Source organism: Coregonus clupeaformis, chromosome 5 (assembly GCF_020615455.1).
Source record: "Coregonus clupeaformis isolate EN_2021a chromosome 5, ASM2061545v1, whole genome shotgun sequence".
NCBI lineage: Eukaryota > Metazoa > Chordata > Actinopteri > Salmoniformes > Salmonidae > Coregonus > Coregonus clupeaformis.
The window spans coordinates 17,340,423-17,366,208 of record NC_059196.1 but is presented as its reverse complement, the minus strand read 5'-3'; the positions used below and the strand labels follow the sequence as shown (position 1 = coordinate 17,366,208).

The window sequence follows — 25,786 nt, the reverse complement described above, 5'->3', positions numbered from 1 at the left end:
TTATCCTAATCTCAGCTTGTTACCTGTATAAAAGACACCTGTCCAAAGAAGCAATCAATCAATCAGATTCCAAACTCTCCACCATGGCCAAGACCAAAGAGCACTCCAAGGATGTCAGGGACAAGATTGTAGACCTACACAAGGCTGGAATGGGCTACAAGACCAAGCAGCTTGGTGAGAAGGTGACAACAGTTTGTGCGATTATTCGCAAATGGAAGAAACACAAAAGAACTGTCAATCTCCCTCGGCCTGGGGCTCCATGCAAGATGTCACCTCGTGGAGTTGCAATGATCATGAGAATGGTGAGGAATCAGCCCAGAACTACACGGGAGGATCTTGTCAATGATCTCAAGGCAGTTGGGACCATAGTCACCAAGAAAACAATTGGTAACACACTACGCCGTGAAGGACTGAAATCCTGCAGCGCCCGCAAGGTCCCCCTGCTCAAGAAAGCACATATACATGCCCGTCTGAAGTTTGCCAATGAACATCTGAATGATTCAGAGGAGAACTGGGTGAAAGTGTTGTGTTCAGATGAGACCAAAATGGAGCTCTTTGGCATCAACTCAACTCGCCGTGTTTGGAGGAGGAGGAATGCTGCCTATGACTCCAAGAACACCATCCCCACCGTCAAACATGGAGGTGGAAACATTATGCTTTGGGGGTGTTTTTCCTGCTAAGGGGACAGGACAACTTCATGTACCATCAAATCTTGGGTGAGAACCTCCTTCCCTCAGCCAGGGCATTGAAAATGGCTCGTGGATGGGTATTCCAGCATGACAATGGCCCAAAACACACGGTCAAGGCAACAAAGGAGTGGCTCAAGAAGAGGCACATTAAGAACCTGGAGTGGCCTAGCCAGTCTCCAGACCTTAATCCCATAGAAAATCTGTGGAGGGAGCTGAAGGTTCGAGTTGCCAAACGTCAGCCTCGAAACCTTAATGACTTGGAGAAGATCTGCAAAGAGGAGTGGGACAAAATCCCTCCTGAGATGTGTGCAAACCTTGTGGCCAACTACAAGAAACGTCTGACCTCTGTGATTGCCAACAAGGGTTTTGCCACCAAGTACTAAGTTATGTTTTGCAGAGGGGTCAAATACTTATTTCCCTCATTAAAATGCAAATCAATTTATAACATTTTTGACATGCGTTTTTCTGGATTTTGTTGTTGTTATTCTGTCTCTCACTGTTCAAATAAACCTACCATTAAAATTATAGACTGATCATTTCTTTGTCAGTGGGCAAACGTACAAAATCAGCAGGGGATCAAATACTTTTTTCCCTCACTGTATAAGTCATTCATGTTCATGACGCACTGCATATAAAAGAAAATGTCAGTTTTCAGACTGTGATAAGGCTACAGTTTTAAAAATGAGTCTCTGTATTCTTATTTTTCTTCTGTAATACACAGCAACAACTAACTCTTCCATGCTTTCTCAATGCTAACTGCATTGTGGGGCCATTCGTTGTAGTGTCTTTTCTCTCCTGTAAACATTGCTTTAAAACAAATACCCCTTTGTGCCATTGAACTATACATTTAAGATTGGGTTTCTGTTGGAGACAAGCCAGCGGGCAACCAAAGTCAAAGGGACAATGTAAGACAGGCAGAGAATGAAAGAGAAAAGCTGTGTATTTACAACGGATGGTGGATGCTAATTGGGCTGACACTCCATGGGGAATTACAGTTGTTATAAAGCAGAAAAAACTGACAAAATTATGACCGTTTGGTCTCAGTTCAGCTAAGGACACATTTAGTATTTTCGAAATTTTTCCTTCATTTCAATTGTTTAGGTACCAAAGGATGCAATATGATTTCAAGTAAATTCTAGCAAGCCCACTGTGGTTCTAGAGATGTTGGCAGTATGGTGCTGCAATTACCGTAGGTGGGTGTTATTATAACAAGCTGGTTCAATATGAACATAATGGCCATACATTCTCCAACTCAGGAAAGTGCCGAGATCTTATGAGGTTTTCACTCATCGTAATTACATGCAAATTGAAGTGGAAATGATATAACTGACAAACATGTTGGAAATGTTTTTCCCAAGACATCTGCATTTTTGTCAAACAAATATGGGACAAAACACATCTAAATATCTCTGTGTTAATTAGTCCTTTCTCTCAGGGCCTTATATAATTGATCAGTGGAATCAGAAGATGTCACGCCCTGGCTCTGGGGACTCTTATATGTTGAGCCAGGGTGTGGAGTTTATATGTGTTATTTTCTATGTTGTGTTCTAGTTCGTGTTTTCTATTTTGGCCAGGGTGGTTCCCAATCAGAGGCAGCTGATTCTCGTTGTCTCTGATTGGGAACCATACTTAGGCAGCCTTTTGGCACTAGTTTATTGTGGGATCTTGTTCCGGAAGGTTTGTGTATTTAACCTAGGACTTCACGTATCGTTTATTGTTTTGGTTCGTTGTGTGTACACTAATAAAAGTATGTACGCCTATCACGCTGCGCCTTGGTCCGCTTCATCATGTGTCAACGATCGTGACAGAAGACTTGACATGCATACTTCACACATTAAATGCAGTTCTGTTATCTGTAGCCTTCTTAGTTTCTCTTTAACAGAATATCAAATAAATATGATCTCAGAGTAATCTTTCAACGCTGCATATTTTAGACGTTTCTTAGCTGGTGGGTGCTGACAGCTCTTCTCCTGCAGCCTAAACTCGGCTGAAACCCCCAGAATCCTCATTAGTCTACGACGATGTCCTGATGAGAACAGACTGGATCATTCTCACTGAAGTCTATGTTGGGAAGACAAAGATAATGTTTTTTAATCATACCGTACCTTGAGCACAGTTCTACATCTATGTAGCTATCCCGCCTCGCACTCGCTTTTAATTTTGTCTCCGCAGATGCTAATCCGTTTATAATTCAAACTTTACCCTAGGCTTAGTTATTGTCGGGTTTGGAACTTAAGTGAAGATGGCTGAATGTTCTCTCTCTCCTTTGGGGAAGGGATACCTGGCGGAGCAGAGGAGAGGGAGTCAGTGAGTTTCAGCTCTCATCCTGATAATAGTCACTAGTGGAGGTTTTACAGGATGCCAGCTTCCCTAGCTCACTCCTCATCATGAGATGACACAGCTTGCCTGCCTCTTCTTCCCTCATCATAGCCCTGGAACTTGGAGGCAGTTACTGCATCTGAAGCATCTCCTGCTTCAGCACTTTCTCACTAGTAGTGTGTGTTTCAGCCGATATCTCCACAGCGTGTCAAGGCAATTATGTAGATAAACAACAGATTTCACATCCCGAGGAACTACTGTACCACAGATCATTTTTACACCACCTGTCCCGTTTCGGTTTCATTACGTACAATATAAAATGCAAAGGAAGTGCTCATTTGTCATGGCATTAACAGATGAAAAGATGGTACAGTATGTAAATCGGGTGCTGTGTGTGGTACTTGGTGAATGGGAAGGAGAGGGGTGAAAATTTGAATATTTAGGCCAGTCGTAATGAGTTTTCACAGCAGCAGCAACACCAAGCTCTCTATGATCTATTTCCACATCGCCACTGGTGTCTTTGTGGACTGGATTTAGTGGACCTTTTCACACTCGATTATGCACACACGTGGGTGGGTGTATGAAGTCAGTCGGATAACGTGCGACTGACTTATGCACCTCCCTGTGCTGTGACGCGGTTGTTCCCATAGAGCAGGGGCCTGTTGTTCTCTTCTTCAATGCTGTTGAAACTTTGGCTAAATGACAACTGTATATCACCACTAAACACACCGCCAAACTTATTAAGGTTGAAACCAGCAAGGAATAATGGGGATTATTTGAAAGAACAATACCCTTCACATTTCCCCCATTCTAGAGCCTGTAAGGGAAAAACTATCCAATAAAGAGATAGTGTACTTCAAACACACACTGATACAACTCAGGGAAGGCATCATCATCCCAGAAAAAAGCCATTATGTTTGAAACAGATTTATGTTCCGGCATCTTCTACAGTTTCATCGCTGGGTTGTGGTGTTATTATTGCAGCAGGAGGCATTTAGCTAATCAAATCTAAGGTCAGTCCCATCATGTTTTTTTTGTCACTTCATCATTGGAGTATGCCAATTTTCCAGCTGATTTGGATTGATTTGCTTCAATCTCCGGTTACTTTGGGCCTAATCAGCGGGTTATCTATACCCATTATGCCTGATAGCCCAGATGACTGGACGCTCGTCTACGTGACCTAGATGTTTTTAAAACCACAGATAGATTTCCAGTCACGACGCCCTGGTTCAATTCCATCTTGGACACATTGGTTTTGCTGAACAAATCCCTCGGTTTAGGCAAATCCTGGTGGAAATCTGAAGAGACACGTACTTCAAACCCATAGGTGGTCACATTGATAAATAAATGCATACAATATTATGTGTATAGCGCTTAACTAGATTAGGGAGATTGACATAGAGGCCACAGCTCCTCATATAAGCTGCCTCTGAGCAAGCCATGAATACACAGTGGAAACGCGGATTTAAATAGGTTTCTGAAACCTGGCAGTTACTTCCTGAGAGTGCATTTGGAGAACCAAGTGACTTAGAGCAGCACTTAATGCATCTGTTTAAAAGCATTAACTAAGGAGAGTACAGTATAAAAATAGATACTACCTAAAAGCTTTGTTTAACTTAAGAAGGAATCTGGCTATAGTTGCTTGTTTTTGTACTACTTCTTAAAATAATAGCTTTTTCCTAACATAGGATGTACAGTACTGAGTAACCCTCTTAAAATTGCTGCCAGAAGTTGGCCATCCACCTGTTATCAGGATTTTATCAATTTTCTTCCACATCACATCTTCATAACTATGGATGGAGGGAGTGACTGCGAGTTCCAAAACATCACAAGCTGTTACAACCCAAAGTCTCTTTGCAAACATTATCATCCCAGAAATGGAGGAAATTGCAGTATGATAATGCTAGAAAATTACTAGTAACACTAGCATATAATAACAGACCCAAAGAACTGGCTTTCCATGTGTGTTGGTGCATAAGTCCTTCCCCATAAATGACTGGTTGTGTGTTTGCCAGCCTGCCATTTTGTTTTGCAAGGCTGAAGTGGCTTAATTGGACAGCTCCCATGCTGTTCAGCAGTAGGGTTGCTGAGGCACATATCCTGCCTTAGATATGGCTGCTTGTGAGACTGATTACAATTATGGACTCTTGTACAGATTCCATTCATGCATGTACAATTGGAGCCATTTGAGAGCTTAAGGAGGGCCTTCCTTTCCCTGGTCTGCCCTTGAAGAGTTGGTTTGGGAGGCTGGCAATAACAGTCAATTAGGGAGAAGCAGGGGGCTCTCTGGAGAAAAGAGGAGAAGAAGAGAAGCTGACAGTGGGGAATGAGAGGAGAGAGAGTGTGAAAAAGAACACCAACGGCACATCTGCAGAATGCACGTCCTGGAGCACAGAGTGACATTTTCAGCGAGGCGATCAATATTTCCTCTCGTCAACACCATCCCAGCAATTTTTGGGGATTCAATATGATCTAGATGTTATGTGAGGCTGGGACTTTTCGCAAAGTATTGTTTTGTTTGTAGTCTAGAAGGGTGAATCGGCTATATTTCTTTCTATTTAATTGTTTTATTTATTATATGATATAAAATCACTGTATATAAATACAATGTCATGAAATAATACTTTTTATTAATAATTCCACATATGTTCATGGTAAATATGTCCGCATTGCACCTGGAAGAGGCACTCTTCACATTTGGCAATGGAAACTTTGCATTCATTCAGAGCTTAAGCTATTTTCAGTTTCTTTGCAGCAAATGTTTTCCTCCTAATTTGTTCTTCACCATCCCTAATGGGATTTTCAATTGTAGTCAACTGTTGTTGAGACAGTGACTCAAAAACTGAGAACCTGGTGTTTAATGGTCCCCCATAACACACACATGTACACACACACAGCTACTACTACTACCACCACAAACACACACACAGCTACACACTCGACGTGGATTCTGTGAGATAGTTTTGTACAGGCCTCTTAGTCATACCTTGAGCGTTACTTTAGAAGCAGAAGCCACATCTCAACATGTCCCTCATGTTTTCCCCCTTTTGTTCCCGCTGTTGATTTGGTTTTGTTTTGCATATCCTTTTATCTCTCCCCCCGTTTCCTTCCAAAGCATACAAACAGAACGTTATCACTCATAAAGCAAGTTCCATATGGTGGATTAGAAGACTGAAATTAGAGATAAGAGATGCGACAGGAAATGTATTATGTTTGGCAGACTTGCAATGTCTTGCGCAAGTAAAAAACAAACACCTCTAAGACTAGTTATTTTTATTTAAAAAGTAGGGCTTGATCCAGATAAACAACCCATAGGCTTTACTTAAATAAAATAAGTTAAATTCAGTTGGATGAGCTCTCTCTCTGAATTAGGAGCTAAATCCATTAGTTATGAAGATCCTATTAAGGATGAATTATGAATAAATGTAAGGCTAGACATGAAACATTAAAGTTGGCTACCTACTCAGGCTATAGTATGATGCATACGGACTAGCTAACGTGCTTTATTATGTTATTCCCATTAAACAAAATGTTATATTTTCCAAGGTTGTTATGAGTCCCCACTAGAATGTGTTATATCCTGTATTGTGGAACCAACCAGAGAATTCCACCCAAAACGTTCTGTGAAATAGCATCCGTCTCCTGGGGCCTTAGAGGAAATCCTACCCTTCATCACATCCTCGGATACTAAGACATCATTACCAGCTGGAAATCAGTGAAGCTATACAGGTCCAAGAGAATATTTCCTATCGACCTTCTAATCATGAGGTAATACATGCATGGTGGAAGCACTCTGGTAACAAAACCCCTCTAAGCCTCTGTTTTTCATACAACCACAAAACAGCTCCTTTTCCTGACTCTTCTTAGTTCCAACCGATTGTGAGGATGTTCACAGGCTAACCGCTAGCTACATTTGACCCTGGACTGAGGTAAAATGAAAGAAGATGAGATTAGTGATAATCTGGGTCTAGGACTGCAGCCATAAAAGGAAATAGCTTGGCTTGACAGCTCCCCAACATCCTCCCCCTTTCACCTCCCCGCACTGATGTCCCTGCAAGGCTAATCCCTCCAAAATGGTTTGTTGGAAATTAAACTGCTGATCATTTTCATCATCCTCATCCTCATCAGTTCAGATCAGACAGTGAGACTGTGTTGAGGCTGTCTGTGCATATGATACCAACATCACTGAAATAGGTTTGATTGACCTGTGAGACTGTTCACACATGGTTGCAGTATATGACTGTCACTGTATAGGAACATATTGTCACATTTTATTTGATAGCGCCTTACGGCTGACTATGAGATGGTGAGGTGAAATCATTATTTCTCTGCATTTTAAAAAGGGAGTGTTAAAATAGGAAAACAACTTGAAAGGATACTTCCTAGACTTTATGTACATAAGAAATGCGTGGCAAAGAGCATCTTGTACTTTCATCATTTTTATTTCTCAATCTTCTCGAATTGGGACACGATTTGTCACACCGTGCTAACATTTTCTCAGCCTCACACAATCTCCGCAAACCCCATTACATAAAATAGCACATATGGCCGTAAATGCTTACGCCATAACAAAAAAAGCTATCAAAGGAACTATCAAAGGAACTGTTCTATATAGTCCTCTCACTATTTGATTGAAGTAGGGGACTTGGTCTGTCCTCTTGGCCTTTGATATACCCTAGTGTAAAGGAGTATGGGAGCTGGCCAATCAAATACACTGAAGTGAGCTGAACTGAAGTGATGAATCCCCTAAAATGGCGCTGAAGAACAGTACACACAGAAAGTGCAGGCAAGGGATTAAATTAGACCACTGAGCTAAAGACAGAGAGGACTGTGGACTCCCTGGGGCCTAGTGACACCAACATCCACTCACTGCTGACATGATATAATGCAGATATTTGTTATAATGCACCATATTTGGCACAAGCTTCAGTCATTTCCATTTGCAGTCCATGTCATCTAAGTAATGACAGAAGTAATAGGAAAACAAACACTGAACTGTGCTTAAGTCAGAGTAGAGACGCTGCCTATCCCCCTAAAACCACTGATTAGGTTCAATACTTCCATAGAATTTGTTGCAAAGAAAAACCCTATGTTGCAAAGAAAAACCGTACTAAAACAACACTGTCAAAGCACAGATTTCATATTTACAAGCATTTCTGGAAAGTTTTGTGGATTTGGTAAAATTCTACTAGGGCCTGACTAATAGTGACTGCCAGAAGTGACTTTTCTAATTGCGGCGAAGGATCAGTTGTGTTTTGTTATCTATTTATGAGAAATTAAAAATATGATTTGCGGCCCAGTCAATAAAGTGCATCATACAATCCTCTATGGAGTATTCCGTCACAGCTGATAGGATAACCATAGGGCTCTCTAATCCTGTTAACCCTGTTAGAGTGCATGCTGCAAAGCCATGAAAACACATGACAATGGCATTCCTCGTTTGAGAGGAATGTGCCTGAGACAAAACCCATCTATCCCTCGCAACAAAACAAACATTATTCCAGTGAAACATACATTTGTGTTTGAAAACACAAAGAAAAACTGTTATTGCCATTTTCTTCCAGGGCTTTGGCTTTTTATTTATTCACCTGTTCTGGGCTAAGGGACACAATCCCTTGCCAGTGCAGCCACAGTTTGTTTGTCCCCCCAATAGCACAAGACGAAGCACCTTGGAGCACATGAACATCCATATATTAATGGAACCAACTTATCATCTTTTAATCAGATCTCAGGGAGCTTCACAGCGTCAAGAACACTTTACTTAATGTATTTTCTGATAGATACCTTGTATGAATTAAAGGTCCATGGTTATCAAACCTGCAATATTTCTTAGCTCCTGTGTTTTACGGGCGAATTGACAGAGACAAATGCTACCCAAAGTCCTTTGGGGCGAGAATCCATCAAATACAAGCAGCCTGTGAACCAAGAGAACACCACTGTTCTTTATTCAATGAGGCTTAAGTGGCTTTGAACACAGGGTGATGTTAAATTAGTCATAACTGCCTCCTGAGTGGCGCAGCGGTCTAAGGCACTGCAGTGCCTGAGGCGTCACTACAGATCCAGGTTTGATCCCGGGTGTGTCGCAGCTGGCCGCGACCGGGAGACCCGGTTAAGCGAGCAGTGTGTCAAGAAGCAGTGCGGCTTGGCAGGGTCGTGTTTCGGAGGACGCATGGCTCTCGACCTTCGCCTCTCCCGAGTCCGTACGGGAGTTGCAGCGATGGGACAAGACTGTAACTACCAATTGGATATCACGAAATTGGGGAGAAAAAAGGGGTAAAAAGTAAAAAAGATATATAAATAAATAAAATAGTCATACCTCTTGTGCAAGTCAACATTCCGTAATGTCACCTGTGGTGTGGGGTACTGCCACCAGCAGCGTCTTTTAGAGGGCTGAGGCATGGCAAGGAGGACACAGGGGATCTAGGCAAGACAGCATTGCTCTGAAGACTTCTTTCAGGGTACAAAAAAGAGCTTCTCAAGCAGGTCACTAGCAAATTGAGTATCAAATTTTGACGTGAATCAAAGGTTAGACAGACACAGGCAGTCATTTTTATTTATAGGTTCAAAAATCTCTCTTGGGAATGACCAGCAACATGCTCTGCGACACTAACTTCTCCACCTTGACTGTATCCAGCAATCCTTCAGTCTTAATTAGGCTACTTTCTATGACTGTCAGTTTACAGCAGTCCTACTTCTAACAATGGTTATATATTTTCATAATATAAACCTGGGGCTAAGACCAGGTTAGTGCCAACAGCCATATGAGGTCCATCAATTACACGCACAGAGTGATAATAGTGTAGCTGGACTCATGCTTTCGGTTAGATGTTTAACTTGTCATAAATGTGTATGAGCTTAGCCCTTGATGTTTATACTTGTGATCTGTGAATAAATGTACTTTTTCATATGTTGACTTTGATGTGTAATGGTAGTATCGAAATCCAACCTGAATCCCGCTACATTGTACTAATGTAGCATGATTCAGTTTGCATTTTGAGGCTAGTGACGTTTTTGTCCTCATTAATCTGTCTCCTGTGTTTATAATTCCTATGTAACAATTCACCCATTTTAACTGTAAGACTACAGTTACATTTCTTTGGCTAATTGAACTAGGAAACATTGTCTGAGGCTGTCTGCATGCCATTCAAACAATGAGCAGCCACTATTTCAACTCAGTAGAGATATGAAGTAAACAATAAGTCATTTAAGAGACCCTCTATGTAACTCTTCAATCTGATTTGAATCTACATGGATGTATACTAGATACCCTGTTGTGGTAACCAATGGTAACCAAAAATAGTACCAATGTTGTTATCAGATATGAATCGGATTCTTTACTTTGATACTATTGGATCCTCTGTAAAGAACAAAACAAAACCTGCTCAGTGTATAGGATCTTTAAACTACAAATTCTCTACAGAAAGAAACTCCTCTTCAATCATTTTAGTTGCCTTTAAAAAAAATATGTTTTTGTCTTCTCCCACAAGTGAGTGGAATCCTGATCAGCCTATAGCCTCCGTTAGTAAACATAGACTCCGAATGATTGTGAAATTGGGACAACCCACTTCTTGACCCAAATCCTTAGTAAAGTAAATGTCTCTATAATTGAGTGACTAAGAGCGAAAGCCTGCTGCATGTGGGGAAGCTAAACAGCTCTTGACTAGAGGACTTTAATGTGACACTGACTGACTAATTGTCACACCCTGGCTCTGGGACTCTATATGTTGAGCCAGGGTGTGTTCTTTCTGTTGTGTTTATTTCTATGTTGGCCAGAGTGACTCCCAATCAGAGGCAACGAGTGTCAGCTGTCGTTGGTTGTCTCTGATTGGGAGCCATATTTAAACTGTCTGTTTTCCCTTTGTGTTTGTGGGTTCTTGTTCCGTGTTGGTCATTGTTACCGTGGACTTCACGAGTCGTTTCTTGTTTTGGTGTCTATTATCACTAAAGATAATAAAGTATAAACATGTTCGTTCATCACGCTGCGCCTTGGTCTATTCCTTACGACGATCGTGACACTAATTACATGTACTGTACAAAGGGTTGAATTCATCTAATGTGAACTGGAACCTTAAGAAAATAATTTTATGACAAGTCCCCTGTACCAACATGGGTAACATAATTAAGACGATAAATTAATTGTAGGGATGTAATGATTCATCGATACACATCAGTCCCTGGTTCAAATGTTTTAGATATGAGTGCATCGGTCTATGGGAGACCAAACAATCCAAATTAAGCATGCATGCATGCATGCATCGGTCAGAAAACCAATTTAAACGTTAGAAATCGCTGGTTCACTAATGTTTTTTACTCATATTGTTTTATTCTGAAAAATCCTCTTCTCTGTTGTGACTGAATTGACGTGTCCTCTCCTTCAGTTCAGTAGCCTATCGAACTTTTATGCATGTAACTGTGTATGACTGCCTCACCATAAGCACTCTGTTATGTTGTGTCGGATGTCATTCATTTGAATGTGGACAGTCCACAACAGAGTGGAATCCCAACACCCCCTTACAGTAAGAAGGCTCTGTTGCGAAATGGATGCCGGATACTTTGAATTTCTTCCAAACTCCGGCCAGAGTCCATCGAAGAACAGGAAGTTACAAAAACCACAGAAGAAGATGAAAATGTGGTTTTCGAAGATGGGTTAATAGGATAGCTAGCAACTTGCAAACAATTACCCATTAAGTGAGTACTATTTTAATAGTACAAGTATGTTAGAAAATAATACACATTGGATTTTAAGCCAATTATACTTTGACTGTTGCCTCCCGTTTAAGTTTATTGTGATGGTAATGACGTTTGTTTTTGATAATATTAGGTGGAGGTCGCTAGCTACAGTATAGCCATAGCATAGCTTTTAGCTAGCTAGCTGCTCTGTAAGATCGCTTGACTTGCTAGAAAGTTATAGAAACAAGTTGAGTAAAAAATAACTAAACGAAACATGTTTTATTATCAACTGAGACAATGAAGGAAAAGGTCATTTTGTAATCTCCTAAAATAAATGTGACGAGTGACTAGCCTCTCCTCCATCTTGTCTTGTGTTGTGAAACCCTATTCTATGCTCTCCATCCAGTAACGGAACGAGATTGCATTAAATTGATGTACGGCATAATGAAATATGTCACGATGTAAACAGAGCATGCAGAGTGCACGAGACACAGCTGCTAGCACCAATGAGAGGTATGCCTATCCCTGTTCTAATACGCTATTGTACATCTGGCACCTTCAGCATTCAGATGCTTGTAAAATGGTTTTCGCAATGCCAAATCATAGGCTTTACACTAATCAAAAATATAAACGTAACATGCAACCATTTTAAAGATTTTACTGAGTTACAGGTCATATGAAGAAATAGGTCAATTAAAATAAATAAATTAGGCCCTAATCTATGGATTGCACATGACTGACTTTTATTTCAGCTCATGAAACACTTTACATGTTGTGTTTATATTTTTGTTCAGTGTAGTTGAGAGACAACCAATGTAATTTACTGGGTCAATTAAAGTGACTATGCATAGATAATAAACAGAGAGTAGCAGCAGCGTAAAAGGGGGGGATAGTTCTTACCCAGACTATTGCAATGCAAATAGTCTGGGTAGCCATTTGATTAGATGTTCAGGAGTCTTATGTATTGGGGGTAGAAGCTGTTTAGAAGCCTCTTGGACCTAGACTTGGCGCTCCGGTACCGCTTGCCGTGCGGTAGTAGGGAGAACAGTCTATGACTAGGGTGGCTGGAATCATTGACAATTTTTAGGGCCTTCCTCTGACACCACCTGGTATAGAGATCCTAGATGGCAGGAAGCTTGGCCCCAGAGATGGCTGTACACACTACCCTCTGTAGTGCCTTGCGGTCAGAGGCCAAGCAGTTGCCATACCAGGCTGTGATGCAACCAGTCAGGATGCTCTCGATGGTGCAGCTGTAGAACCTTTTGAGGATCTGAGGACCCATGTCAAATCTTTTCAATCTCCTTAGGGGGAATAGGTTTTGTCGTGCCCTCTTCACGACTGTCTTGGTGTGCTTGGACCGTATTAGTTTGTTGGTGATGTGGACACCAAGGAACTTGAAGCTCTCAACCTGCTCCTCTACAGCCCCGTCAATGAGAATGGGGGCGTGCTCGGTCCTCTTCTTTTTCCTGTAGTACACAATAATCTCCTTTGTCTTGATCACATTGAGGAAGAGGTTGTTGTCCTGGCACCACACGGCCAGGTATCTGACCTCCTCCCTATAGGCTGTCTCGTACCTCCTCCCTATAGGCTGTCTCGTCGTTGTCGCTGATCAGACCTACCACTGTTGTGTCATCGGCAAACTTAATGATGGTAAATGGTGGGGGGGCCAAAAGCATACACTACCGTTCAAAGGTTTGGGGTCACTTAGAAATGTCCTTGTTTTCGAAATAAAATCAAATTTTTTGTCCATTAAAATAACATCAAATTGATCAGAAATACAGTGTAGACACTGTTAATGTTGTAAATGGCTATTGTATCTGGAAACGGCTGAATTTTAATGGAATATCTACATAGGCCTATTATCAGCAACCATCAGTCCTGTGTTCCAATGTCACGTTGTGTTTGCTAATCCAAGTTTATCATTTTAAAAGGCGAATTGATCATTAGAAAACCCTTTTGCAATTATGTTAGCACAGCTGAAAACGGTTGTGCTGATTAAAGAAGCAATAAAACTGGCCTTCAGTGATTTTGACACGTCACCAAGCTGAAGGGAGCTAAGGGAATTCTGGGAAGCTGAGAGAAACTTAAGAGGACAGAGAAAACAAACTAGGCCTAAGCCAGATAAATGCCTAACTGTAAAGCAACAAACTGCCCCAGTAACCTCTAAACTGCCTTTAGAGTAAACATCCATCCAGGTGAGAGCATCATATCGGCCAGCCTCGTCAAAAACAATAACAACTACACAACGTGCCCTGCCTTTGACCGCTTCAACTCCAGTTCAGCATGCGACACAAACAGAAGGCTCTCAGATTGTTGAATCTCAATGACGCAGAAATGTCTCAACCGTCAACGTAACTTCAAATTGGGGAGATGTCCACCCAAACACCCCCCTCCCTCCAACCCCATTCTCCAAAACAAAACGGGACAGGGAGATAATGACGAAGCTGGCAGCCACACAGCTTTTCAAACTGTAACCGCATCATGGGTGAATATTGAAATTGGTTTGAAAATCCTGGCTCTGCCAGGGCAGAAGCAGAGAGGATTATGTGGTGATTGTACTAATGCTGTGTGTCTCTGGTCTCCCCGGCTTTGAATCAGGTCACTACCCCATCAGAGCAGCGCCGGACAGCACTCTGAGAGATGCTAAAAGGCCTGGGGAGGCTCTAAACTGTAAAAAACCTGCACTCAGTCGGATGACCTGTTGAGAGATAGCGGCCCTCCGGAGGGGAACATGTGAAATTGTGTAGCACAGTTTCTCTCCTTATGGAATTCCAGCCAATGTTTTTTTCCTATTTAAAATGTGACAATGCTTGTGATACGGTTGCGGTATGTATAAGCATAGTAATAGTTGCAAAACATTACTAATAGTGCTAAGAAAAGTCTAACTTGACCCTATTTGTTATTTAAGCTAAATATTTCTACAATAAGATCTTAAAATAACAGGAACACATAAACCATTTGACCTATTCAAATCAGGACACGAGAGCCATTCATGTCTCATAACTGAATTATGCAAATGTATTCATATTTCCAGAACAGATTTGGTTTTGTTTCTATAATCTATGCCATCTATGGCGCCCAGTGAAGTCCTCTGTTGGTCACTTGCCAAGCATTTCTGGTAGAGTTTTAAGCCCCTATGAACATTACAGTACCGGAGATGAACACTTACAGTAAGTGCCCTCCTTCTGAGTATGCTAACAAACTACTTACTTACTTACCTGCTCTTCCAAATTTAAAATCCATGTTTGGAGTCAATGACTTGGCAATTGTTAGAGGTAATAAGGGGTGATTTATATGGTCATAATAACACCACCACATTACTCTAATGGATTTAGTGGAACTTTTGGACTTTAAAAAATGTGTCTAACAAAAGTGTCCACACAGAGAACAGACAGGATAATCAGTCTGGTATTTACAGTAAACGATCAATGTGCAGTTCTTAAAGAGAACAATGAAAAATTATTTTCTGTACTGGAATTATGCAAATGATCATAATCTCTTAACTGTGAGGTTTGTATTTGGATTGGTATCTGTGAGTCAACAGTTAGTTAAGCCATTCATTTTCTGCTGGGATCAATAGCAGCTAGTATTGTAAGCAACACTTGAACAATTCTCTGTTGTAAATCCTACAACACTCAGAGGCAATCTCTTTGTAAATCCCACCACAAACAATAAAGTAGATAAACTTCAAATAAAATGGCCTGTTCATTATAATGACAATTGACAACACTCCAACACTTATACTGGAGAGAGGTTAGGGTGTGTTTTAGTAGTCATTAAAACAAATAATATTAAATGAGCTGGAAAGTGTACCATCCTTCCATACACTTGAAACTATGTCCCTGAATTACATGGAAACAGTATTGAGTAGGCATCATTTATCTGGTTTCATCTTCAAAAGATGGAATGTCTGACATACTGTAGATAGCCCATATTCCTGGCACTGATATACTTACAACTGTACAGCAGAGAAGAAAAATCTTGTTTTGACAACACATGTTCCAGGAAGATGTCAAATAGAATCTGATTTCCTTCAAACGTGAGCTGAAGTATACTCTAAGGAGATAGTAATTCCCTAGATAACATTGCACCATCATTTCAAGGCCACATTCGCCATCAAACCATAATGTCTTCCAGCCTGATCCTGATCCGATGCATAGGGGGCCATGTTAAAGCTACAGTTTGGGATTCGAAAAACAACAAAACAGCCAGCCCGCCACGTTTTGGTATACAGCTGAGGGATGAGGCTGGGGAAATGTAACCTTTTTCTATGTATAAATCAATAATTGAAACGACCATTGAAAGGATTCCCAGATCCCAAATTGTAGCTTTAAAATGCTACACAGGGTCTGCTATGTCAGTACATCTAAATGAGAACCTGCCTCACACGTCTGATATCTGAACCCAGCAGGTTTCAAACGCACAGAGCCTTTCATACTTGAATTGAAAAGGGATATTTGGGTGTCTGTGACACCGGGCCTAAGGGCAAAACACAAGCCCACAATGATCTCCACCCAAATACCACGAGGGAGCGGATATTGTCAAATCAATGATAATTGACCCGGAGGAGAGCAATCACAGTGTCTGTGTCATTAATACTTTAATAAGCAATTGTCCATTTTCTGCGCGTCTCCCACATCAGAACGCACCCTGCAGGCCATGGACTGCCAACCAGTGAAAAAGCAATTAAAAAGTAAAACATTGTGACACAGAAATGCTGCAAAGGGATACAAAATAACTTTGAGATCCAGCCGTGATTCACTGTGACTGAGAAGGTTCAATTTGGGTTGTTGGGGTGGTATCAATCTCACAGTAGTTCAGAATGTAGGAACCTTTCACTGCGATCTAAATGTTTGGGGATGTAACAAGACGTTTGGGATATTAATTTAGTTGAAGCACGCAGAGAAGAAACATTTCAACTGGTATTAAGTCAAATGTCAGCCAAAGACGTCAATAAATCGTACTCAGCATGATTCTAAGCCACAGTGGACCTCTACAGTACTTCATCTAAAGAATGCGTCAACATAGATTGCTGTACTAATGCATTCATGTTATGTGAATCTCATCTCATGTTACGAGACTGACTTAAACAATCTTAGGGTTTAACAGATTAACTCTGAGCTGCTAGCCAAGCAAATGAGGTTAAAATAACCTTTACATAACCCTTCTTTCAATAAATATCAAAGTGTTTATGTTGAAAAAGGACAATAATTTTGGTAACTTTACTTGCATGTGTTATAAGCCCTTTTTCTTTCTCATTGTAGGGACATTGTTACTAGTACACCACAGCTACAGTGTCACAAAATAGTTTCTTTAAGGGTTCAGTTCCACCTATATGCCTGTAATGTCATGACTAAGCCGCAGGCATCAGTAATGGAGTCAAGCCTATATTATTTCTCTAGGCCACGGATATCCCAACAGCACAACAAAACCAGCTTATAGAATCAAATAGGCTACACTTTCTCATGCAACAAACGACTACCCTGAGGCCCCCCGTGAAAGTTCTCTCATAGTGGCCCTTATTTTCTTCTATCAAATTTGTCTGTTGAAACTGGGGAGTGAAAAATGCATGTTGTTCGGTTGGGCTACTGGGCGCACAACTGCAGTTTGTTGTGCAGTCATTGATAGTTGAGTTAACTACTAAAAAGTAAACTTGAAGCCACCTTATGTTCACGAATGTAACATCGGGAATCATGTTTTAATATTAGGCTCACTGAGTGACACTGTATGGAAGGAAAACAACTAGGCACTGAGTAAAATATATACAGTGGCTTGCGAAAGTATTCACCCCCTTGGCATTTTTCCTATTTTGTTGCCTTACAACATGGAATTAAAATGGATTTTTGGGGGGTTTGTATCATTTGATTTACACAACATGCCTACCACTTTGAAGATGCTAATTTTTTGTGTGTGAAACATACAAGAAATAAGACAAAAAAACAGAAAACTTGAGCGTGCATAACTATTCACCCCCCCAAAGTCAATACTTTGTAGAGCCACCTTTTGCAGCAATTACAGCTGCAAGTCTCTTGGGGTATGTCTCTAGCCACTTGGCACATCTAGCCCATTCTTCAAGGCAAAACTGCTCCAGCTCCTTCAAGTTGGATGGGTTCCGCTGGTGTACAGCAATCTTTAAGTCATACCACAGATTCTCAATTGGATTGAGGTATGGGCTTTGACTAGGCCATTCCAAGACATTTAAATATTTCCCCTTAAACCACTCAAGTGTTGTTTTAGCAGTATGCTTAGGGTCATTGTCCTGCTGGAAGGTGAACCTCCGAAACCAGTCTCAAATCTCTGAAAGACAAACAGGTTTCCCTCAAGAATTTCCCTGTATTTAGCGCCATCCATCATTCCTTCAATTCTGACCAGTTTCCCAGTCCCTGCTGATGAAAGACATCCCCACAGCATGATGCTGCCACCACCATGCTTCACTGTGGTGTTCTCGGGGTGATGAGAGGTGTTGGGTTTGTGCCAGACATAGCGTTTTCTTTTCCTTTCCTTTTAGTCTCATCTGACCAGAGTACCTTCTTCTATATGTGTTTGCTTATTTTTTTCTTTAAGCAATGGCTTTTTTCTGGCCACTCTTAGGTAAAGCCTAGCTCTGTGGAGTGTAAGGCTTAAAGTGGTCCTATGGACAGATACTCCAATCTCCGCTGTGGAGCTTTGCAGCTCCTTCAGGGTTATCTTTGGTCTCTTTGTTGCCTCTCTGATGAATGCTCTCCTTGCCTGGTCTGTGAGTTTTGGTGGGCGGCCCTCTCTTGGCAGGTTTGCTGTGGAGCCATATTCTTTCAATTTTTTAATAATGGATTTAATGGTGCTCCGTGGGATGTTCAAAGTTTCTGATATTTTTTTATAACATTTTACATTTTAGTCATTTAGCAGACGCTCTTATCCAGAGCGACTTACAGTTAGTGAGTGCATACATTATTTTATTTTGATTTATTTTTACTGGCCCCCGTGGGAATCAAACACACAACCCTGGCGTTGCAAACGCCATGCTCTACCAATTGAGCTACATCCCTGCCGGCCATTCCCTCCCCTACCCTGGACGACGCTGGGCCAATTGTGCGCCGCCCCATGGGTCTCCCGGTCGCGGCCGGCTACGACAGAGCCTGGATTCGAACCAGGATCTCTAGTGGCACAGCTAGCACTGCGATGCAGTGTCTTAGACCACTGCGCCACTCGGGAGACTAACCCAACCCTGATCTGTACTTCTCCACAACTTTGTCCCTGACCTGTTTGGAGAGCTCCTTGGTCTTCATGGTGCCGCTTGCTTGGTGGTGCCCCTTGCTTAGTGGTGTTGCAGACTCTGGGGCCTTTCAGAACAGGTGTATATATACTGAGATCATGTGACAGATCATGTGACACTTAGATTGCACACAGGTGGACTTTATTTAACTAATTATGTGACTTCTGAAGGTAATTGGTTGCACCAGATCTTACTTAGGGGCTTCATAGCAAAGGGGGTGAATACATATGCACGCACCACTTTTCCGTTATTTATTTTTTCATTCCACTTCACCAATTTTGACTATGTTGTGTATGTCCATTACATGAAATCCAAATGAAACTCCATTTAAATTACAGGTTGTAATGCAACAAAATAGGAAAAACGCCAAGGGGGATGAATACTTTTGCAAGGCACTGTATTACTGTACAGACCAGGTGAAGGCTAAACTCACACTTAATTGAAGGATATTAATGCACTGAGTAAACTGATTGACTGGATTTTTAAATGGATATCAATTGGTGAGCCTTAGTAAGATTCAACAGTAACTACGTTTGAATTGATTGACTTGATGATCAAGTAATTGAATTGATGGAAGCGATTAGTGAGAGGAAATCCAGTAAGTGGATTATAGGTCCTAAACCTGCTGGGCCTGGCTGTGCCAACACCAGAGTGGTCAGCACACCTTTGACCTACAGGTTAACAATATAGGCTATCGGCTACTACAGGCTTTGAGATATTCCCATTGTTCCACAACTGCATCACCATGAGAGGATCAAATGTATACAGTACCAGTCAAAAGGTTGGACACACCTACTCATTCAATGTTTTTTTTTTTTTTTTTACTATTTTCTACATTGTAGAATAATAGTGAAGACATCAAAACTATGAAATAACACATATGGAATCATGTAGTAACCAAAAAAGTGTTCAACAAATCTAAATATATTTTATATTTGAGATTCAAATAGCCACCCTTTGCCTTGATGACAGCTTTGCACACTTGGCATTCTCTCAACCAGCTTCATGAGGTAGTCACCTGGAATGCATTTCAATTAACAGGTGTGCCTTGTTAAAAGTTAATTTGTGTAATTTCTTTCCTTTTTAATGCATTTGAGCCAATCAGTTGTGTTGTGACAAGGTAGGGGGGGGTATACAGAAGATAGCCCTTTTTGGTAAAAGACCAAGTCCATATTATGGCAAGAACAGTTCAAATAAGCAAAGAGAAACGACAGTCCATCATTACTTTAAGACATGAAGGTAAGTCAATCCGGAAAATGTCAAGGCAAAGGGTGGCTACTTTGAAGAATCTCAAATATAAAATATATTTTGATTTGTTTAACACTTTTTTGGTTACTACATGATTCCATATGTGTTATTTCATAGTTTTGATGTCTTCACTATTATTCTACAATGTAGAAAATAGTAAGAATAAAGAAAAAACATAGAATGAGTAGGTGTGTCCAACCTTTTGACTGGTACTGTAGTTCTCTAGACTGAAAGGTAAATGTTTGTCACTTTATTGTAACTTTCAATAGGTCTTATGCTGCATCAGATGATGACGTTGATCTGTACAATCCCTCACACCTTACAGATGACAAGTGCAACAATTAATGAAATGGTAGTGTGATATCAATTTTCAGGTCTAGAGACACTGGATAATTCTTGAATTAATGTCTTCAATATAATATCTGAATGTGATTTGCCATTAGAACATGATTATGTGCTCCGATACAGCCTTATGTAGGAGAAAATGCAAGCCTATTGTACTGTGTATTAGTTCAAGTGCATTGATACACTATATTAACAAAGTATGTGGACATGCCTTCAAATTAGTGGATGTGGCTTTCAGCACAGCCATTGCTGACAGGTGTATAAAATTGAGCACACAGCCATGCAATCTCCATAGACAAACACTGGCAGTAGAAAGGCCTTACTGAAGAGCTCAGTGACTTTCAATGTGGCACTGTCATAGGATGCCATCTTTCCAACAAGTCAGTTCGTCAAATTTCTGCCCTGCTAGAGCTGCCCCGGTCAACTGTAAATGCTGTTATTGTGAAGTGGAAACATCTAGGAGCAACAACGGCTCAGCCGCAAGGTGGTAGGCCACACAAGCTCACAGAACGGGACCACCGAGTGCTGAAGCACATAGCACGTAAAAATCGTCTGTCCTCGGTTTCAACACTCACTAACAAGTTCCAAACTGAGCAACGTGAATTGTTCGTCGGGAGCTTCATGAAATGGGTTTCCATGGCCGAGCAGCCGCACACAAGCCTAAGATCACCATGCACAATGCCAAGCATCGGCTGGAGTGTTGTAAAGCTCGCTGCCATTGGACTCTGAAGCAGTGGAAACGCGTTCTCTGGAGTGATGAATCACGCTTCACCATCTGGCAGTCCAACGGACGTATCTGGGTTTTGCGGATGCCAGGAGAACGCTTCCTGTCCCAATGCATTGCGCCAACTGTAAAGTTTGGTGGAGGAGGAATAATGGTCTGGGGCTGTTTTTCATGGTTCGAGCTAGGCCCCTTAGTTCCAGTGAAGGGAAATCTTAACGCTACAGCATACAATGACATTCTAGACAATTCTGTGCTTCCAACTTTGTAGCAACAGTTTGGGGAAGGCCCTTTCCTGTTTCAGCATGACAATGCCCTTGTGCACAAAGCGAGGTCCATACAGAAATAGTTTGTTGAGATCAGTGTGGAAGAACTTGACTGGCCTGCACAGATTCCTGACCTCAACCCAATCGAACACCTTTGGGATGAATTGGAACGCTGACTGCGAGCCAGGCCTAATCGCCCAACATCAGTGCCCGACTTCACTAATGCTCTTGTGGCTGAATGGAAGCAAGTCCACACAGCAACATTCCAACATCTAGTGGAAAGCCTTCCCAGAAGATTGGAGGCTGTTATAGCAGCAAAGGGGGGGACCAACTCCATATTAATGACCATGATTTTGGAATGAGATGTTCGACGAGCAGGTGTCCGCATACTTTTGGTCATGTAGTGAATGTATAGAGAAAATATAACAGTTTGGCATGCAGAGGCACTGTAGGGCAATACAGCACAGTAGGGGCATGTCTGGGTCGATGATTCCCAAACTCTATAGAAAACCTGTCTACTGCAGTCAGCGAATATAAAACAATACTCTCTTTGTCTCTGTCTGGTGCAATGTATGCACCTCACAATGGGTATAAAACCTAACATTGCTCTTTAAAGATCTGATTGCTCTCATTTAACATTGCACAAAAAGGAAAATATCATACACAACATCAATTACGCACAATTTCCTCCTAGCAATTTTTCTGACATTTCAGTCATAATGGTTAATTCTTAACCATGTAGGCTATGCCACAAATAAACTCTACATTGGCATACTTTTCATTTCAGTGGTAAAACAATCAGCAGGTGTGTGTGAGAGGGAGAGTGAGTTAAAGAGAGAAATATAGTTGTTGTGTCTTGCATAGACCCCTCCAAATCATTATTTTTTTTTGGGGTGTTTTTTTTTTGGGGGGGTGGTCATAGCCCCTCACTGACCTGCCAGTCCAAAATCACATGGCTGTGACCACGTGACATCTGTGCCCAACAATAACATAATAGCCTTAAATTGACAGCTTGCATTGTCTGGGAGGTGATTAACTATAGGCTAAAACTACTCCCGACAAAATTGGCACAAAGAAAATATGGATTTCATCCACAGTGAAGCTTTTATGGCGCTTTGGACTTATTTTTCATAACCGGGTGATATGGGGCTGTTGTGCAATTCGGAAATCAAACCGCGTCGTTATGTATTGTAGGCTACCCCACGTAGCCCTTGCCTATAATCCGGCGTTGAAAAGAGTAGCCTCCTATAATCCGCCGCTTCCCGGACATCATCTCTGGGCAATTCTATGACGCACTTAACGTTTTCAGTGATTTCCAATTAATACCAGGGCACTGTCGTTTAAGTTAGTTTGGGTATGATAATGTGACTGTGGCATAGACTACATAATAGACTAGGCTACGGAGCTATTTCAAATCGCATATCAGATCAAAATGAAAATAAGTCGCTTGAAATCCTCCCTTCAAAAAATATGCATATTTTTATCACTACATTTCTCATACCCTACTGATGAGTATTTAACTTAGTTGATGTCCTATTCAATTTAAAACACATCATGTGACATTTCAATATTTTTAATTAGATAACATTAGGCATCAGTAGCCTACACATTAGTGAACGTGTCAATTGAATCAGTGATCATTTCATTCCATTCTGGTTCTATGCTTTGCATACAAAACTCAGCATCACTTGGAGGCTGCAAACGAATGGAAAGTTGGACAGAGACCTACCTGATAACCGCTGTATCACCCTGACGAATAGTAATGTTGTCTGTCGCTCGCTGCATATCCACACTTCGGACGGGGAACCCTGTAGGAATAAGACACAGGAGTCTGAAAAAAGAAGCCTGCAATTGCCTCCAACACGGTCTCCTTCCGACCAGCATTTCGAACTGGACGCGCAGAGATCCGAGAGAAAGTGTTTGGACTTCTAAAAGGGAATTGAAGTGGCGCTCCGACCCTTGGCAATAGCCTACTCCACGACAAAGTGTGACCAAGGGCTTATATGATGTTGAGGAAGATAATTATGCGTTGAAACAACGAAAACAAAATGGCTTGGAGGAAAACATATATTCCGTAAACCCTCTCTGCAAGCGCTGTATTCCACTGTGCTTTCAGCTCCCGCGTAAAGGCAGTGATGGGCGGGCAGGCAGCAGAGTTCTTTAGAGGTGGGGAGGAAATTCAGTCCTCTCCAGTCACCAGCGCCTCTCACTCTAGCGCTCTCTCTACCCGATTACCCCACCCCCGCTTATACATCGTACTGCTGCCCCCTTCACGAGAGTCTGATGCGCCCTTATTGGTTGTCACGACAACAGCACCAGCTGAGGTCCCTTTCTACTAGACTGCGGTCGGCAGCTGAGAGGAGAGGGAAAGTCATTGCCTATGTGTCTAAGTAAATGCCTCGCTTGTTGTTCAAGGTCCACGGTTAAGACTACATGCCAACATGGTCATGACATGAACGAAATAAATGTTATTCATGGATTTACAGGTTCACATTTTAATTGGTTGATGTTTGCATTAAAGCATTGTAAATGCTTTTCCTCATACATGGAAATATAATGATAATTATATTCTAATTCTGTCATTCTATTTCTATGATCAAATATTGCCTACCTCAGGTATTTCAAGATGACTGTAGGGCTACCAGTATAGCCCAGCTATGGAGTGAAATTGCTCAACACTGAAGACCTTGTCGAGCGGTATGCAGTATAGCCAGGTAAGGTAAGGTGACAAGGTGCACAACATCCTTGCACCTCTAATGTCACCTCAATTCACCTCTGGAGGTCACCATCCTACTGCTGACACCAACAGAAGATTGGCAGGACAACCTGAACTGAACTCTGCCATATAGCCTATTAGAAAACTATTTTGTCACAAAATATTATTTACGTGTTCTATTTTGTAAGCTAATATATTTCTTAAAAGGCTACAGAAACATATTCAACAGTGAAGATTTATTTTGGGGAAGATTACTGTTCAGACATTAATTTTCTCTATCTTTAATTTGCTCACCACATTTAGCTTGGATAAAGTCACTTAAGATGAAAGAGCTGATGTGTAAAGTTGTTTATTGTTTATAGGGTCATGCCCAATATGTCATCATAAAACTGTGTCTAGGCTTTGATTTTGACAAGGATGGTAATTATAATCACTTTGGCTGTCACTGGAGCAAGGGCAAGAGTTGCAAGGGCATGCCTTCAACTTCATCAGAAATGTAAATGTGGCAACCAAGCAGTTTTTTATTTATTTCTTGCTAATCAGGAAACAGATTTAATAGGCTGTTTCAATCACCTCACAGCTTAATTAATTGTAAAGTGAAATCAGACAGTATTGCACATTTGATCATAATGGGAAAAATAGTCAAAAGCATCAGCATTCACTGCATGCAGTCTTCATCTCCGACATTGAACCTGGGTTTATATCCTAAATAAACACCACTATTTGTTATTAAGATTAATGATCGAATGTAATCCTTTGTTGACCGCCAAAGTAAACTACAGCAGGGATCATCAACTAGATTCAGCCGTGGGCCGATTTTTTCTTGAGAGCATGGTCAGGGAGCCGGAATGTAATTATAAATAATTTGTAGACTGCAAATTGACCGCAAGAAGCCCAAACAGATAAAATATTTGATTAAAACATAATTATTTCAAACCTTGCATACATTTGTATATACAATCACATATACAGTATCTCTCTATTATGCGTGGGAATACTTTGGAACAGATTTCCGAAATTAAAATCACTTTGAGCTGATTTGCTGGTGTTTTTATAGTCATTTATGTCCAACAATAAAAAAAAATGCAATAGAAAATGTATCTGGAAATTTGGGGGGCCAAATAAAATCACCCGCGGGCCAAGTTCGGCCCACAGGCCGCCAGTTGGGGAACCTTGGCCTATAGAAACCTGTGGTTAAAATAAAATGTGAAGAATAGCACTAAAACACACTTGATTTCTCAGTTTTATCATCAGCAGCATGCTGCAATGAGGCTTTAGTGTGAGATTAGTCAAGAATGGAACTGCATCTGTGAGAGATTGGATGGAATTATGAGCATAATTAATATGGGACAGTCATGGAAGTGCTAATATTAGTGCATTAGAGGGAGCATTAAAATGCTTTCCACTGTTGATCATCCTCATGCTTCTTAGAACACAATGTCAAATTCCATCTTCCATTTCAAAAAGCAACTGAGAAGTTTTAGCCATTTTAGAGATAGAATAGTTTGCACATGGCCAAGCTCTATGCATACTAAGGTCCATTGATTTTAAGTATGGATA

General features: G+C 41.2%; 1 protein-coding gene across 4 annotated transcripts in view; it reads right to left on the bottom strand.

Annotated features, from left to right (window-relative positions):
- The window catches only part of LOC121563519 (limbic system-associated membrane protein), a 1,168,857-nt gene that overhangs the window by 122,227 nt on the left and 1,020,844 nt on the right, over nt 1-25,786 (bottom strand). For 3 of the 4 annotated variants that reach the window (XM_041875420.2, XM_041875421.2, XM_041875419.2), the window contains exon 2: nt 23,240-23,318. In XM_041875420.2, coding sequence (XP_041731354.1) covers nt 23,240-23,318 — 79 coding nt within the window. Of the gene's footprint in view, nt 1-23,239; nt 23,769-25,786 lie in introns of those variants that run through there. The other variant, XM_041875418.2, reaches the window with a different exon arrangement.